This window comes from Oxyura jamaicensis, assembly GCF_011077185.1.
Source record: "Oxyura jamaicensis isolate SHBP4307 breed ruddy duck chromosome 1 unlocalized genomic scaffold, BPBGC_Ojam_1.0 oxy1_random_OJ106608, whole genome shotgun sequence".
In the NCBI taxonomy this organism is placed as follows: Eukaryota; Metazoa; Chordata; class Aves; order Anseriformes; family Anatidae; genus Oxyura; species Oxyura jamaicensis.
In genome coordinates, this window is record NW_023303247.1 from 1 (window position 1) to 18,163 (window position 18,163).

General features: G+C 46.7%; 1 protein-coding gene across 1 annotated transcript; it reads left to right on the plus strand.

The window, feature by feature from the left end:
- Positions 1-940: 940 nt before the first annotated feature.
- LOC118156959 (GATA-binding factor 3) lies at positions 941-16,596 on the plus strand (the record flags this gene model as incomplete). Its single annotated transcript, XM_035311205.1, has 4 exons — positions 941-1,477; positions 4,232-4,377; positions 9,421-9,546; positions 15,871-16,596. Coding segments are annotated over 4 exons (1,094 nt in total), but the record flags the coding sequence as incomplete, so codon positions are not given.
- Between the last annotated feature and the right edge of the window lie 1,567 nt (positions 16,597-18,163).

Sequence of the window (18,163 nt, forward strand, 5' to 3'; positions counted from 1 at the left end):
TTTTTTTTTTTTTTTTTTTTTTTTTTTTTTTTTTTTTTTTTTTTTTCACCAGGGCAGGAATTATTTTAAAATATTAGGTGCGATCCCTTCGGAACATTTACAACCAATTAAAAAAAAAGTTTAACTGCATAAATCTAGATAGATCTAGTGGTCTCCCCCAACCTAAATCCAGGTCTGTATTTTAAAACACAAGTGAAAAGTCTTTTGTGATGCAAAGGGGATGGAGAGTTTCTCCTCAGACAGGGCACTCTCTGCCTGTGCCATATTGTCATGAAAACGCTGTCTAATATTTAAGGGCAGCCTCATGGATTTTTTAAAAAAATTGTGTGTGTGTGGAGTGGGGGGAGGGGGGGGGGGGAGGGAGGGGGGTTTGGCAAACTGGGGCAAGATGCAAAGTTTAGCAGCCCTGCTGAAAAGGTCATAATCCCGTTTTTGGGCATCTTCTGGTCTTCTTCGTTTGGCCAGAATATGCCTAGGGTTTGTAGCCCACGGCTGCTTTTGGAAAGTGACTGACAAATTATTTTCCAGCTAAGAAAAATGATTTCTGCAGCAGGGTCTTGGCAATTTCACGCGGGATCTTTCCTTCAAAGCCTGCTTGGGATTGTCTGGAAGGGAGAGGGTGAAGCAGGGCTGGCCAAATCCCCCCTCCGTGTCCCAGGACATCTCTGCTCAGGGGGTCCCAGCCTGGCTACCCTGTTCTGCAGGATCAGGGCGACAACTTCGGGGCTATGAAAGCATGAAAAGTTTAATTTTAAAGGGGAGGAAGCCGAGGGGTCTGCACCAGATGCGATTTTTCTTGCTCGCCCCGCACTCGGGATCCAGCCGAGCTTTTGGGGAAGGAGGGGAAGGGATGGGGGGTGCAGGCTGGCACCCCCCCGGCGGGCTCATAGGGGTGCAAGGGGAATGTAACCGGCTTTTTGCTGTGCTTTTTTCCGCACAGGGAGCCAGGTGTGCCGCCCCCCGCTGCTGCACGGCTCGCTGCCGTGGCTGGACGGGAGCAAGGCGCTGAGCAGCCACCACAGCGCTTCCCCCTGGAACCTCAGCCCTTTTTCCAAAACCTCCATCCACCACAGCTCGCCGGGACCCCTCTCCGTCTACCCACCCGCCTCCTCCTCCACTTTATCTGCCGGCCACTCCAGCCCGCACCTTTTCACCTTCCCGCCGACCCCTCCCAAAGATGTGTCCCCGGATCCGTCCATCTCCACTCCCGGCTCCACCGGCTCCAGCCGGCAGGACGAGAAGGAATGCATCAAATATCAGGTGTCCCTGGCCGACACCATGAAGCTGGAGTCGTCCCACTCTCGGAGCAGCATGGCCTCTTTAGGGGGAGCCACGTCCTCCGCGCATCACCCCATCACTACCTACCCGCCGTACGTCCCAGAATATGGCTCTGGACTTTTTCCCCCCAGTAGCCTCTTAGGAGGATCGCCTACCGGGTTCGGGTGCAAATCCAGACCGAAAGCACGGTCAAGCACAGGTAGGGTTTTTTTTTTTTTTTTTTTTTTTTTTTTTTTTTTTTTTTTTGGTCCCAGATGCTCGGGAGAGGGAGGAAGCAATAGGGGTGGCAAAGAGGGTGCACGGCCGCATCCTCCACGCACAGAAGGATGCGCATAAACACTCGTGGGATGAAAAAAGGGGGAAACTTGCCTACCCCACAGCTTGCCCTGAATCCAAGCCCCCCTTATTTAGCCTAGGGGATGCGGGGTCCCCCCTTCCCCTTCCACGGCTCCTGCCCCGGGGCCGATCCTGCCCCCTCCGCAGCCCCAAAGTGTGTGTGCTCAGCTGCGGCGTCTAACGAGGAAGCGAAACCGAGGGAACCGCAGCATTAGTGTATCTCTCTGGATTTTAATAATGCCACTTAAATCCCGGCCAACTTCCCCCGCCTGCCCTCCGCCTCGCTCAGCCCAGGGCCTCTTCCCATGCGGCGCCGGGAGGCTGGGAGATGAAGAGGGAAGGGGGGGGCGGGATTTGCCCTGAGCTCACCCCCGGCCCCAACCAGCTCCTTGTCCCCGGACCGGACCCCAGAAGTATCCCCCCTAGGGAAAAAGACGAGGACTGGCTGCTGGGGGGGTCCCCGGCTCCCTGAGCATCCTGCGCGGCTCTGCTGCGCCGGGGGGGGAGAATTGTCAATTTGTGGTCACCAAAGGGTGCTGAGTGAGCCCGTGCGTGTGTGTGAAGAGCAAAGGGCGATTAGTCAAAACTCATTTTTTTTCTCCCCCCTCTCAATACATATATATATACATATATGTATATATATATATATATATATTTTTTTTTCCGTGGAGGCTGCTGCAGGGTTGCCTGGCATGAATGAGATCAGTTTTCAGGGTTTTTCCAGGGTGACATTTACTCTGTCTGTCTGAGCAGGGACTGTCTCTATTTAGCTGATATGTTTGAGCTAATCCAATTATTTTCAGACTGCTGCACGCGACAGTTGCATTGTTTATCCAGCGCCAGGAACTTTAATAGAGTCCGGATGCGGTTAGAGTGACAAAAAAACCCAGACCTGTATGTTTTGTACATGAAAGCAAGAGAGAGAGAGAGATGGAGTGAAACAAAAGAGAGGGACAGACACTCAAACGCTCTCAGAGCGGTTGCCCCGGCTAACCGGAGGGGAAAAAAAAACGACCCGGGGATGACCGGGAGCAGATCCCTCCCGGCCCCGGCACGGACCGGTGGCTGCTGCGGGGCCGGGCTCCGGCTTCGTCCCCTGTCCGGTGCCCTCAGCTCCAGCCGGGGCACCGGCTGCGCGGGATTTTCAAACCGTTTTGCCCCCCTCCTCCTCCTCCCTCTTGTTTTCCTTTTGCCACTTTCTGTTACTTTACCTTCTAGAAAGACATCTGCGGTTTGAGATAAACCAACCCCGAGAGCAACACCTATTTTTTTTTTTCTTTCTAAAGTCGATTTTAGCAAGCTGGGAAGCTCGCAGACAAAGGGGGATGGGGCTAGGCGAAGGGCTGCAGGAAAAGGAGGGAGGGGGTGTTTTTGCAGGATGAAAGACAGAGAAAAGGCTGCATTTTTTAAAAAATAATTCTAAGTTTTTTTGGAGTGTGGGGAGAGAGGGTTTTAGCGCAAAGGTGCTGGAAAAACGGCTGCCGTTTGTGGTTAGGGTGCGGATGCCTCTTGCTCGAACGCAGCACGGGCTGGGGCAGCAGGGAGCTGTGTGCTGGGTTAACTCTGCTCCGGCCAGCCGAGGTCTGCTGCAGCTCTCAGATGGCCTGGTGGTGTCCTTAGGTGCAAGAAATACATCAACAACCGACTATCTAGCCCTCCAAAAGTAGCTGGGAGGAACGACTGCAACCCTTAAATCTGCATTACCTCTGTGCTGGGAACCAGTGGGTTGGGGGAGACCCCTCCATAACCAGGGAGAGGATAAACGAGTGTCAAAAAGGAGGGGGAGGAGATGGAAAAACTTTAAACAGGCATGGGACCGTTTGGGATCCCCCATATTGGGGATGGACCATCAGGCTCTACATGCAGAGGGGGAAGGCAGAGGGTTTTCCGCAGCCCCAGTGGCTGAGCAGTGAAAGCTTAATTGCAAACGAATCAATAGCAGGTATTGGCAGAGTGATTGGTTGGATATGGAGAGGTGTTTCGGTTGTTGATCTCTGGTTATTTTGGGGATTTGGCTTGACCTGAAACCATAGGAAGAGCCTCCCTGGGTTGTGCACCCCCTGTGAGCCAGGGAGACGCTCCAGAAGCAACCGTTGCATCCCCATACACATTGAAAAGGGGTTCATGGACAAAACTTTGGTATCTCAGGAGGGTCAGGGGCTCCTTTTATAGCCTGTCAAGGTTTGTCTGGTCCATATAGTGAGACAGTGACCAGAGGGCCATAGGAGCCCTTACTCCAGAGGTGACGGGGACCCGTCAACCCCTCAATATCCTTCCTGATGGAGGGCCCAGGGATGGGTGAGAGCTTCATGGAAGCCCCTCAAGCTGCCCTAGGGTTTGGGTCAGGGAACAGAACACAATACAGCTGACAGTATGGGAGTGTGAGGATTGGGTGGGCAGGATCAGCCCCCACCAGGTCTGAGTGCCCCCACCTCTGCTCAGAATGTCCTTCAGACATGACCTCAGGACTTTGCATTGACATCCTGAGCGTGGAGAAGACAGGCAGGGTCTGGCACTGACGGGTCTATTGGAGGGTTTTCGGGGGGTGGGGGGAGCTTTCTCCATCCCCTTTCACCTCTGCTTTCCCTAAGTGATCCATGCGCTCTCTTGTTTCCAGAAGGCAGGGAGTGTGTAAATTGTGGGGCTACCTCAACCCCCCTGTGGAGAAGAGACGGCACCGGGCACTACTTGTGTAACGCCTGTGGACTCTATCACAAAATGAATGGACAGAACCGGCCCCTGATCAAACCCAAGAGAAGACTGGTGAGTTTCCGTGTTTGATTTTTTTAATTTTTTTTTTTTTTTTTCCTGTAACTTTTGCTTCTTGTCCACAGCCTGGGATGGAGAAGGGAAGCTCAGACAGCCCCATAATATGGGCCTGCCGTGCCAGAGGGCTGGGGAGGGAGGATGCTCAGAGGGATGCTCTCATGTGACATGGGCCTCAGTTGTCAGTTCCTATTGCAAATTGCAAAAGAGATTTTAAAAATCAAGATCCAGAACTTTTTTGTAAGCCAAAAATTAGTTTTCTCCCAGTTTGTGATAGAGCAGAGGCCTCTGTGCAGTGCTCCTGGATGGCAACCTGAGGATGGTGGCTCTCTCCAAGGGCCATGGGCACTTCCCAGTGACCAAGGAGATATCAGGAGAACAGGCTTCCTCCAGGTCCCCCCGGACAGCTCCCTGTGTGTTTCCATCCCCTTTGGTGCCATGGAGGGGGACCCGAGCTGATGGTGGCTCAACTGATGGTCCTGGTACTATTTGGTCCTGCTGTGGTCATTTGTCCCCGAGCACTGTAGGTCTCCAACCATGCCATTGCTGCCACCAGGTAGGGGATGGCAGAGGGGATGTGCAAAGCCAAGTGTGTGCACCCACAACAACACAAGCTGGGGGAAGGAGAAATGCTTGAATAACCATTTGATATAGTTTCATAGTTTCAGGCCTCATGACCATAATGTACACAGGCAATACGTTATAGCATCCCCAGTGATCTATTTATGAATTTCCCTGCAAGCCACAAAAAGGTCTGGAAGCTGTGGGCACGGCTAATAAATGCGCTGAAGTATATTTGGCAAATAATCAGGCAAACCACAAGGGGAAAAATATATCAAGTGGGGGAAAAAATATGTTCCCTGCCTGGGAAGTTATTGAATGTTTCGAATCAAGGCACGTTTGGTTTCATTTGGATTAAAAACATGAGCAGGCTCCTGGGGGCTGCTCGGAAGGTGGAGGAAAAGCGGCTCTTGCATCCCCACAGGGTTTTGGGGCTGATGGAGAGAATGGGATGGCTGCGGCGTGCCGTTGTGGGAGCTTGGCCGTGCATGTTTGGGGATGGACACTCAGTGCCTTACCCCATGCTTTTCCTTTACAAGAAAATGTTGGTCTCCCTTGGCTCAGGCTCGTCTTTCATAGCCTCATTAGGAAAAAGGAAAGGCTTTCTAGGGAGGGAAGTGCAGGTTGGGATTTTTAATTTTTGGGCAGCTCTCTCATTCTCTTCTCCTCCTCCCCCCCGGCCTTTCTGTCTTAAACACACACACACACTTCATTTTCTTATTTTTTTTCCCTCTCTCGTTCTCTCTTTATGTGTAAAGTTAACTTCCTAGGAAAAAGCTGCCGGATATCTGGGCCCTGGAGATAACTCATAAACAACAGCTCCGTTTCCCCAGCCCAAACACACAGGAGCTTGAGCGTATCCAAACAAGTAGAGGGGGAGGCAGGATAGGAAAGCGGCTGGAAAGGGGTAGAGCTTTCACAAAGTGTCTGATGGAACCATGAAAGAATGTCCCGAGTCACCCCAAGCCCGGCACATGTAAAATGGAATACGTAAATAAATACATTTGAAAGGTCACTCTTGAGAAAAAAAAAGGGAAAAAAAAATGAAAAATGTAAAGAGAGACCTTGTCTTGCATAATCACTCCTATCTTGGGCATTTCAGTTAAAGTGTTAAGTTGCAAAAAGTTTCCTTTCTTTGTACATAGTCTCTGTTAAGTGAGAACTTTGGATTTTATTTTTTATTTTATTTTATTTTTATTTTTTTCCAGCACTGCCTGGAAAAAAACATATATTTATTTCTGTAATTATATTTATTTCTCCTGCTTTCTCTAAAAAAAAAAAAAAAAAAAAAAGGAATAAGAAGGCACCAGAGCCAGACCTGCCTTCACATCTCATTGTAGAGGTATGGGGACACAAGTGTGCCTGTAGCTTGACTTGATCCTCCCTGGCTTTGGAAGGCAAGTGGGCAGGGGTAGGCAGCACGGAAGCAAAGAGTTGGGGGCTGTGGCTTGCACCTCTTGCTCTGTCACAAGCTTCCTGCCTGACCTTAGGGTAGTTTTGTAGACTCTGATCCCCGTCGCATTGCAGCTAATGAAAGGGCTCCAATGGGCTGGAGAGGGAAGTCAAATAAACCCTTAGATGCTGAGAACCCAGCCCAAGCTTCATTAAGTTCAATGGGTGGCTTTGTAAGGGCTTCCTTTATGGGAGATGATGGATTGAGCTCTGCTTCATTTTGGGGGGACAGCTGTGGGTCTGGAGGCATTGGCGGGGAGGGGGGGCAGGATTAAGCAGGTGGTACTGAGCCACCACTGTGGTTGAATGGTCTCCGTACCTCTTGGAGACCCTTCCCATCCTCATCAAAGCCTGTGGCAGCCCCGTCGCTGCTGAGACAAAAACTTCCTCTGAATTTTCTCCCTTTCCCTGCCCATGTGGATGCAGAGCTCTCAGTTCCCCTGTCCGGCTGCTCTGGTTTTGGAAGGACTATAGGCAGTTTCTCTGAGGGAATTGGCGCATGCAGTCTAATTTTAGGAAGCTGTCACCTGCAAATTTTTGCACACCCCATGTAAATTTGGGCACAGAAAACACCCCCAAAATAAGCATCTTTATCAGCGCTTGTTTCCTCCTTCTGCACCTTGATTCCACCTTTCCATCAGCATCAGCACAGCCAGCCTGTACATGAAGTTGTGTCCTCACTCCCATCCAATGTCTGGTCCTGCAGAGGACACTGGGCACTCTATTGTCATCCCATAACATGGTTAGGATTGGGTCAGTGATGAGTATTGGTGGAAACCATTCCTGGGAGCTTTTATGATAGTGTTATTATTCATTATTTCCTGCCTGCTGGTGTCTCTGGTTTAAACTGGTGCAGTGTGAAAGCTACAGTCTGGGACTGAAAGAGATCAGGGTTTAAAGTATTCAGATAATGATGCCAAAGTTTTGTAGGGAGAATGTGGCAGATGCAAGAGGTTTTAGAGAAGACAGCGGACATTGTGATTTATTTGTGTATTTAAAGTTAACCGGTGATGATCTGCTTGAAATCCTGAAAAGGTAGCAAGGTGGTGACCAGGCGTGTCTTTAAACGTATTTACCATATGAGAAATTACTGTGAGCGCTGCGTAGAAACCCCAAATGTCTTCAAAGGGGATGTTTCCCCTGTGTGGGCTGAGTCAAATATCACTGGTTTTTAGAAATTTCCTTAGGCTTGATTTTTGGGTCTGATAAGGGCAAAGCTGCCACAGAGAGACTCAATCCAGCCTCCGAGCCACCCGTGCTTGGCCCCTGGGTTGCGGCGAGTGCGCCGTTCTGCAAGGAGGTACATCCATGCTGCACGTGAAGCATGTCTACCAACCCAGGGCTTTTGATGGGAAGCAATTTTGGGGTCCTGGCACAGTCCCTAGGAGGGCAGGACAAAGGTCGGTGTGTGCAAACGCGTCCTATGGGCTCTGCTGTTCATGGCGGGGTGCCTCAACCTCTTCGGTTGGATTTTTGCAACCAAAAAACCTTTCACGCTGCCTGGTGAGAGCCCCTTGCTGTCAGAGCAGGCACTCTGTGATACTTCCTAATGCTCGTGGGCAAAACGTTATTTATTTTTCAGACAGTTCTTTTTGTGTAATTAAAAAAGAAAAAAATATTCCTACTCTATCTAAAACAAAACCAACCCGTCCTCTCTCCACCTACGCCACATTCAATTATGATTAAAATTGCAACATGACCTAACAAGAGTTGGTATTAATGCTAGCGCTGTGCCAGTGTCCATGTTTGCATTTTGGGTTTGCTGTACGGTATCCAAAGATGCGGTACTTTTTTTTTTTTTTTTTTTAAATGTTGGATGTGCTACAGTGTGCTGCTGTGTGGGGTGAGGGGTAAATTTGAAACAGTAAGAGCACAAAAGAGAGCATTAAAGGCTCAGTTCTGCAAGGTGCCAAGCATTGCTATGATCTGGCAAATCGCTTAAGCACATGTTTTAACTTTAAGCACATGAGCAGTCCCATTGAAAGCAGCACATCGGGATGAAATCAGAGCTCTGGGACTGTGTCATGTTGATGAAGAAGAGATAGGAGTGGGATCTAAAGGTCTTTTTTGGGAGCTGTAGGCACTTGCACACATGCAGGCATGCATACACATTCATATAAAAGTGTGTAAACTCCTTTTCCTCCTTCACTGGCAGAAGGACGATTTGTATGCCAAAGTTACAGTTTTTAAATGATAAGCACGAATTCATACATGTGAATGAGAAGCGACTTGGCTAGATTTGGCTTTCCTAAATTATTATCACAGCTAACAAAAAAGCTTCTTTATACACCTTGACACTTATACTTTTTTTTTTTTTTTTTTTTTTTTTTTTTTGTTCCTCCCCTTTTATGAAATGGTAAATTCTTCTTTCAGCCTCATTACCAGTCCTTAAATAAACATGAAGGCTGAGGCTACAAAAGGGTGTAATTAAAAAGTTGGGATTCTTGCTCTTCGCCGCAGTGTTATTTCCGATCTGGAGCACGTATCCTTTGAAGCGGAGCCGAATTTATGGGACTGGGCCACACTTGTGGTCGGACCCAGTGAGCAGCTGCCCACCAAGCACGGCGTGGGTCTCATCCGGCGCTCGCTGGAGCCGGCGTGACTCATGCCATTGACTCCAGCAATTGTTGGTTCAGGCCCTGACTGCAGAATTAGACCCCTGGGGGGTCTGAGAGAATTAAGATGGAAAGACATGTTGGCATTTAAATACTATTTTCCCCTCTGGAATGGGCTGTGCCAGCAGTGCTAATTTTGATGAGTCCTATCAGAGGTTTAGCACTCACTTTTAGGATGCCCTTTGGCACCTGATTCAGTTCATATATAATTTGGGATTAAAGTACCTCAGGGATTTTTTCCAGAATTATTATTTGTTCTCACAAGCCAGTTTCTGGAGGCCTCTGCCGACGTGCGTCAGTCTTGCATGGTTGATGTTTTCTTTCTCAGAGATTTTGCTGATTGCACCTTTTTAATGCGGGCGTTTTTCTCTCCCTCTCCCTCCCCCCCACCCCCGGTCCCCCCCCCCCCCAGTCTGCAGCCAGGAGGGCGGGCACGTCCTGCGCGAACTGCCAGACCACCACCACCACCCTGTGGAGGAGAAATGCCAACGGCGATCCCGTCTGTAACGCCTGCGGGCTCTACTACAAGCTGCACAATGTAAGTGTGACGGTAGCGCTCGGTAGTGGGGCCTCCCTTCCCATGCTTGATGGTCCAAGCTCTTCCTTGACTCGAGGATTTCCAGTCCTGGGTGGTGCTGAGACTTCCTTTATCCCTTTGGGGACCTTGAGGGTTGTAGCAATGAGCAGGCGTCCCCTTGAACGTAGTCAATTGGACTTGGGAAGGTATAAAACAGGACGGTCCGTGGGGAATGTTAGAGCTTTCCCATGCCTGAGCCAAGAAAGGAGGGGTGGATCAACACAGAGAGACGTTATCCACTGCTGGTCAGGCTCAGCGTCCTGGAAAAGACAACACGCCGTCCTGCAAACTGATACTCCTTCTACGCACAGCTTGGTTCCTCCAGCAAATACAAGCTCCGCCAAAAAAGCAAAATGTGCCAGTGACTATTTAGGCCTTTCTTGGGTTTGTGGCTATCTTTGTCCTGTCCCTCCACCAGTCCCCAAAGATGATTTATTCAGGTCTCGCGTTTGCCCCATTTGACGCAAGCAATTCCTAAACCAAAAAGGACTTGATTTAGTTAGTGGCTTGTAGAGTATGCTCAACCTGTGATGTGAATTTTAAGGCATCTGTCATGGAAGGGAAGGAGAAATGAAATGAAATGCCTGGCAGATTTAATCTAATATCTCCATGCAAAGCCAGCTTGCAGGAACTACAGATATGTGCCCCAGGGAAAGAGCTAAAGGGATCTGAAAAGACTTTTACCCAATAATACTGCTAAAAAGGAGTCTTAAGGCAACTTGTGCTACTCTCATTCCACATGTGGCATTAGAATAATTATTATGTCAGAAGAAGGAAGAGACTTGCAATTTCTGTGCTTTGATAGAACTTTTTTTTGGGTTTTCTAGTGGTCGTTTGCTTTATGTTTGGCTTAGAAATATCAGGCTATGTTTTGCCCTCATGTCCACCCACACAAACACATCAAAGATGGATCGGGTTTCATGGAGCAGCCAAACCTTGTGGTGTTTCAGTCCCTTCCATCTGTTATTTCAGGCTCTTTGGTTTCTTGGGATGAGTAAAGAAGTTTGGATTAAGTAGAAAAAAAAAAAAAAAAAAAAAAAAAAACAGGCTAATTTTTCACCTGTTCCGTGAGAGGCATCTCGCCTGGAAAAAAGGAAAATGTGTTTACCCTTTAGTGGGTAGGCGTCTCAGCACGTTTTGAGTCCTATGTAGCAAACAAAGCTTGTCATCAAACTTTCAGTGTGATCACTGCAAACAAAAGGCTGGACCAGGCAGGAGGAGTGAAACCTCTTAGAGTATCACAATAAAATATTCTCTGTTTGCTATTTTGGCAAGAAGGCAGTAAGGTCAGCCAGCCTCACTGGAGGAGTCTATGCTTGTGCTCTGTTTTTGCTGGGGCTGTGCAGCCACCAGAGGCAGGACTTCTATCACATAGCTCGGAATGGCAGCAGCAGGCAGACCTGTAACTGAGCCGCTCTCCTTGTACCCCAACAAAGGCCTTAGAAGGAAATAGGGTCTTCTCAGGTGCCACTTTTTGGATGTGGCGGAGATGCTTGTGTTTGGATGAGATGATTTGCACACCCAAAGAGGGTCCAATTTCTCCCCATGACTACAAAGGGAGGTAGGATGCTAAGTTCAGGTGTATCTGCACCATAACCATCAGACTGGAAGAATTCCCCCCAACATGTCTGAGTGCTGAGGCTCTCCAGGAACATGCCTGTGAGAGCACCCATTCCCTTTCTCTTTTTCTTTGTAACACCAACTTGTGAACCTAATTGGCCTGAATTGACCCCTAGATTCACTGTTTAGGGAAACTCTGATCCAGCTGTGAAATTTGTGACATGGGGCAGGCCTTGAGCACATTGGAATCATTTTCATACTCATTAAACACACCGCCAGCTGCTGAAAAGCTCAGCACAGCTACTTACCAAAGTCAAGTAGTATCTTGCCTTATGAGCAACTCCATTAATGGGACCTGCTTAAATGAAACCCCTAGAGGACTGAGATACTGCGTACTGCAACAGAACTAGGCAAGGGTACTACAGTCTGGCTATGAGTGGGTAGATCCTTTTCTTTTTCACTTTTCCCAGTAGCTGATGAATTATTACTATGGTGAGAAATGGGCAACATTGCTGCTGATTGTCCTCAAAAATACCACCTTCATCTATAAAGCCTTACAGGGGCAAAGTTCTGGAGCTTTATTCTGCAGCCCAGTGTGTCTTACAGAGTGTGTGGCTGTGAAGGCTACACTGTACTTCAGAAATAAAATATGAGCAAATTATTTTCAGGGACTGGTGGTAAGGTGGTGGTAGCTTCACCAAGATGCCTTCAATTTTCTGGCTGCTGGGAGGTAGGGCAGTAGGACCTCTGCTAACTGCCTGCTGAGTGGCACTGGCATCACTCTTTAATCAACCCAAGGCAAGGACAAAGTTCGGTGGTTGCATATGAACAAGTTTTTTTGGCTGGTGTAAATTGGTCTGGTATTTTAGAGTGCAAGACCAATTTGTGTAGGATGTGGTCCTTCTCCTTTGGTGTATTTGTGTCTGCATCCGTTCTCCATTAGGAGCTGGAAATACACAGATTTCTAAGGCTCACCATACCATGTCCCTCCTAAGCAGCGGAGTGTCTGCACAGATCTTGTGTCAATGCCAGCTGAAGTCCTTCAGCTGCTTGGAAGATGTCTTCACCCTGGTTTAGGCTAGGTTGTAGGAAACTCCTGGCTGTTATTTTTCTTTTCTTTTCTTTCTTCTTCTTCTTCTTTTTTTCCTTTTTTTTTCTTCTTTCTTTTTTTTTTTTTATTTTTTTTTTTTTTATTTTTTTTTTTTGGACCTTATATTAATTATTTTTTTTTTTTTTTTTTTTTTTTTTTTTTAATGGATTGATATGAAGATAAAACTTGGCTGTTTTTTAAGTCCACGCCAGGAAGGATTGCAGTGAATTACACCAATACTATTTTTTTCATGAGCTACATCAGTTTGATTTGCTATTGATTCCCACAGCTGAAGCTAACCCATTTGTCAGTAAGGTATAAGCAATAATCATAACAGTCTTGGGTGCATTTAGTGAAGCTGCTGGCATTTCTCCCAGTGACTTCAACAAGAGCCAGCTCCATTAACACCAATATTAACAATGACTAATATTTCACATTGATACGATGCCTTTCATCCTGTGGCATCCCAGAGAGCTCTCTAAGATACAGCCACTCTGGAAGATTAACCCAACGTTGTAATGACTATGTCTAAAGGATAAATCTGCTTCTGTGACAGGACCTTATTGAGGTCAATGGCAAAGTCCCATTGTCTTCAGTCAGAGCAAGATCAGACCTATAATGTCTAAGACCATCCCCTGGATTTGATCTGTTGAATGTGAGGCTCTCGTCCTTGTTATTTCAGTCCTTCTTAGAAGTGGGATCAGTCTTCACTCACTTCAGAGATGGGTAGGAGCGCCTGTACCTCACCTGAGGTGTGCAGCAGACTGGCCTGCACCCATAGAAATGAGCTGGCCACAATTGATTTTGGTAAAAGTCCTCAGAAAAGGTCTTTGTTCCACAGTATCCAGGCAGGGCAGTCAGTGTTTTGCATATGATGAAACAAAGAGCGTAATTCCTGCCCATAATTAATTGGCTCCATCTGAAATTAATGAATTTCATATACATGCTTTGGGCTGGTTTAATTTTAATTTAGCATGTGTTTGTCATTTTTATCACAATGAATTTTCATGGAGAAGGTCTTCCCTCCAGGTCTCTCATTTCTCTACCCCAGAAGCAGAGATGAGTCTGTGGCTTTGATGATTTGGGGACCCCTGTAACTTCATGACTTTCCTTTGAAGTCAGCACAAAATGTTTCCAGCTTGCTGTTGTGACTGCTGGTCTCTCTCCTCCTGTCATTTATCCAAGTCCTCATCTGCTTGGGTCTGGTACCTGCTAGAAGGGTGAGACCATGACAGCAGGATGATGCTATTAGCTGGGATGGCACCTCTGGCGCAGGGCTGGCCATGGCTTGTCACCACCCTGAGCAGAACTCTCATCCTTCAGGTTCACATCAATGCCAGGTTCACATGGCCTATCTATCTGCAATAGAACAAGACATGAAAGATGTTACCTTAAGGAAGTGGTCAGTGTCCTGCAGGACACAGCACCAAGCAACACAGGGCTAGGACCCCTGTGCTTGCTCCCAGAGCCAGCACAGCCCCAGCACCAGGCTAATGTAGCTTTGCCACCACCAGCTCCTGAGCTTGTGCTTGCTGCTTCATCTGGAGATCTTTTCTGGCTGCCCTTAAGCCTTCACAACATGATGCAAATCCCTGCATCTGAGTTGAGTTCATCAGAGATCAGGACTTCCATGTCTGCTTTTTCATCGCTGCCTGGTGGGGTTCACCTGGGGCTGCCTCCTGCTTTTTGAGCATGGGCAGCACATCCATGCTGGGTGACTTACAAGAGAGCGGCAAAGCTTTCCCACTGCAGGCTGGAGCAAAGGGCCTTCCTTGTGTGCGTGTCCCAGTTCCCTTGGTGAGGACAGGAAGCCAGGGAAAAGGGTGATATTGTATTTAAAGCCCATGACATTTGAGGTTTTGGCCTGTTGCTGCCCCGAGGCTGCTGTTGATCTGCACATGGGCAGCTTCATCCCTCCTACCTTTAGTTGCTGGCAAGCCAGGCTGCTCCCTCTGGCTGCCTTTATCCAGAGGTAATCAGCTTTCCATTCACCCATTTTTTTTTTAGGATGAGGTGAAGTTTCTCATCACTGCTGGTGTGGAGAGCCTGGGGTCACTCATTGAGGCTGAGATGACGAACTTTGGGATGCTCCTTCCTCTCCCCATGCCTCTGTCCCCACCAGTAACAGGGAGCTTTTGTATCCCTGCCTCCCTGGGGAGAGAAATTACTGAATGGTTCTCATGCTGTGGGGAAAGGCACCGAGCAGAGGCTGATAAGAAAGAAGCTAAACTTTTCTGTGATCTCAAAGAAGGGAACGCTTTGTTCCTTGGGCTGGCTGAAGATCTTGCAGCTGAAGATCTGCTCAGGATCTCTGCAGGAATCACTTCCCATTGTCCTTTGATAGAGCTGAGATGGTACTTCTTGGTGGACAGCAGATCTGTTTCTTCTCCTTTTTCTCCAGTTTGCAGAACACCCACCAGCACTGCTGTATGCCCACATGTATTACAAGAAGTGGTGCTCAGCTCTGTGGGGTGCTGGGCACTCCTGTGGGGCTGCCTTCTGCCTTGGGTGGGGTTCTGCAGAGGGAGCACAGACTCATGTCACTCCCCAGGAACAGATTTTTAAGGGTGTTTATGTATGTATAAGTCCCTTCCCAATTGCATTTTTGGGGTCTTTCATGACACCTGTGCTAATGCATGTTGTGATGCTGGCTGGCTGTGCAGCAACAGGAGTTTCTTACAGAACCTTTGCTACCATTTCCTAGCTAGGTGTGTGAACAGTCATTGCTGCTGCCAACAGCCTTGCAGGAGAATGTAATGCTTTACGTTTGGAGGATCCCAGAATGGCTGAGGTGGGAAGGGACATTTGGGTCCATCTGCTCCAACCCTTGCCCAAGCAGGGCCACTCAGAACAGGGTACTCAGGACCACGTCCAGGTGGCTTTTGGAGATCTTTAAGGAGGAGACTTCACCACCTCTCTGGTTTTCTCCATATATATCTGCATGCAAGCAGAAAGTGCTCTACTGTGCAGCAAAGATATCTGTTTCAGGTCAAAAATAAACCTAAAAAGCCTTAGGAATAAAAAAAAGATTGGATAAAATAAACCTGAAAGGATGGTCAGTGCAAAATAATTCCAAAACTGACAAGTATTTCAAATACCTGTTGCTTTTATGAAGACTTTGAGCGGCACCCTAATGCCACTGTGAAAGTCTGAGACCCCTGGGAGCACTGAAATCCCAGCAGCTGTTGCTGTTAATGGTTTTAGATCAGTAAGGAAGCCTGGGGGTGAGTTGGTGTCTGCAGGGAATATTTCAAGGTGATAATGATTGGTCTTGTTCTTAAACACGCTGCAATTACCTAATGTGCAGATAGCTGAAATTTTTCAGCTGCTGCAAGTTATTTGGGTATGGTTTGCTTCTATGAGGCTCTGCACTTTTCTGTTGTTTCATCTTTAGAAATTTCAAACAAACCTGGAATTTTCTGCAACTCCCAGGGGTGGGTTTGGCCCTGGTTTGAATGTTGGGGGTGGGAGGAGGTTGTGTAACCATGGTATGTGGGGCGGGCAAGGGGAGGAGGGGGCTGCTGGATGTTCAGCTGGACCTGGGCACTTTTCTGGGTATGGTGTCACATGAATCCCATGGTGATTCGGGGAGAAGGGATTGAAGCACAAAAAAAAAATAATTGATTTTTGTTTAGATTAACAGACCCCTGACTATGAAGAAAGAAGGAATTCAGACCAGAAACCGAAAAATGTCTAGCAAATCCAAAAAGTGCAAAAAGGTCCATGACAACCTTGAAGACTTTCCCAAGAGCAGCTCCTTTAACCCCGCCGCCCTCTCCAGACACATGTCCTCTATCAGCCACATTTCACCCTTCAGTCACTCCAGCCACATGCTGACTACACCGACACCGATGCATCCTCCATCCAGCCTCTCCTTCGGACCTCACCATCCCTCCAGTATGGTCACTGCCATGGGTTAGCGATAGACTCCCCTGCTGAATGCTTACGGTCTCAAAATGAGAATTACTTTATATACTTGCATTTTTGCAGGCGTGCGGTTATGGGTCTGACGTCCCGAGTCAAATGGGAGGGGGAAAAAAAAAGAATAAAAAGTAAAAATAAAAATGTTATTTGAAGGCGTGAGAGCGAAAGTAATAATAATAATAATAAAATAAAAAGATTAAAAAAAACTACAAAAAGCACAAAAAAAGGAAAAAAAAAGAAAAAAAGGAAAAAAGTTTTAAAAAAAAGTTTTAAAAAAGTGATGTTTGCCACTTTTTAAAGGAACTCACTATGGCGTCTATGTATTCTTACCCACTGAATCTGGATACCATTTGTGAATAAGCCATTCAGAACTTGCATTCCCTATTGGACAGGATCTCTAGTGCTGTGAAAAATAAAATAAAATAAAATAAAAAACGCTGAACATTGCATATAACTTATATTGTAAGAAATATTGTACATTTGAGGAAGACTTTATTGCATCTGGAGAGCTGTAAAGATAAAGGCATGAAGGACTTCAAGAGATTTTTTTTTAAAGGAAAAGAAAAAAAAGAGGATGGGAGGACAATTTAAAAACAAGAAAAACAAACAATGCAGACCAAGAGGAAACGCGGTCTTACGAACAAATGGACCAACTGCCAGTCATGTCTTCTCCTTTTTTTTTTTTATTTTTTTTTTTAAATTTTGGTTTCTTTTTCATTTCTGGGGAAGGGGAGGGGGCTGGCTAGAACGGTTTTGATGATGCATTAACTAACTAACTAACTAACTAAATAACTAAGTAAATAAAACCTATAGGGAGATCATTCATTTTGGGCCATGGGCCTTTTACATAGGAAGTACCAATGGTGTCAGGCAATCAGTGTTAACATGCGGACATTGCCAACAAGGGGTTTTCAGATAGCCATTCTCCAGGTCTATACGCATTGTGAACAAGTTCCTGTAATTGTTGTTTGTATGTATAATTCAATGCACCAAAATAAGAAAGATGTAGATTTCATCCTATTATACAGACTGAATGGTTGTACAAATTTATTTACTGCTAGTTATAAGACCTGCTTTTTTGTTTTGTTTTCATATTTTTTCCTCTTTTTTTTTTTTTTTTTTGGAGAATAAACTAGATTAAATTCTGTTGACTTAGAAGTGTTTTGTGCTTGGGTTTGGAAAGGGAATTTGTTTATTTCTTCATTATTTATTATTATTATTATTATTTAGAATTTGTTTTGATGGTACTTATTGCATAGTTTCTATGGGGATGGGGATGTGTGTCTTTTTTAACCCATGCGGATGGGCAATGCAGTGTTTATGGTGGCTTGACAGAAAAACAAACAAATCAAACCAAAAGAAAACCCCACAAAAATGAAAACCGACAAAACAAAACAAAGAAATAAATCACCTCCAACTAAGTGGGCTGCGTGTCACTGTGACCCCACTGCCTCCCATTGGGCTCCCTCCTCCCACGTGGGACAGGTCCCTTGTGGTCTCTATCCACCATGGTGCCACCCCTATATCAGTGACACCTTGGGACTGGGAAAAGCGCAAAGGTACAGCAGGATGGTTGTGGTCCTGGCTACTTTTTGGGCAGGGTTAGGAAAAGCCTCGAGATTTTGGAGAGGAGAAGTTGGGTACTTGCTAGTGTAACCTGATGGTCTCAGTTAAGATCTTGATGGGAGATTGAGATGGACCAAACCATGTTCCTGTGCTGGCAGGAATGAGCAGAACCTGTTACAAAAGACTGGGTTTGATGGTAGGCAGAGGACAATCCCAAAAAGTGGGGGAACACTTCTCCGCAAAAGATTTTTTTGAAATAATACAGGTTATCTTAATATTATTGTTAATAGCAGTGCTTAGCTCTTATAATTTGATTTCTGATGGTTAGAATCAGGAATTCTTAGGAATTCTTAGGAATCAGTCCTTTTTTAATCTTTGGTATTTACCCATCCAGCTTCTCTAAATTGTCATGAGAATTGGGCATTTGCTTTCCAAATG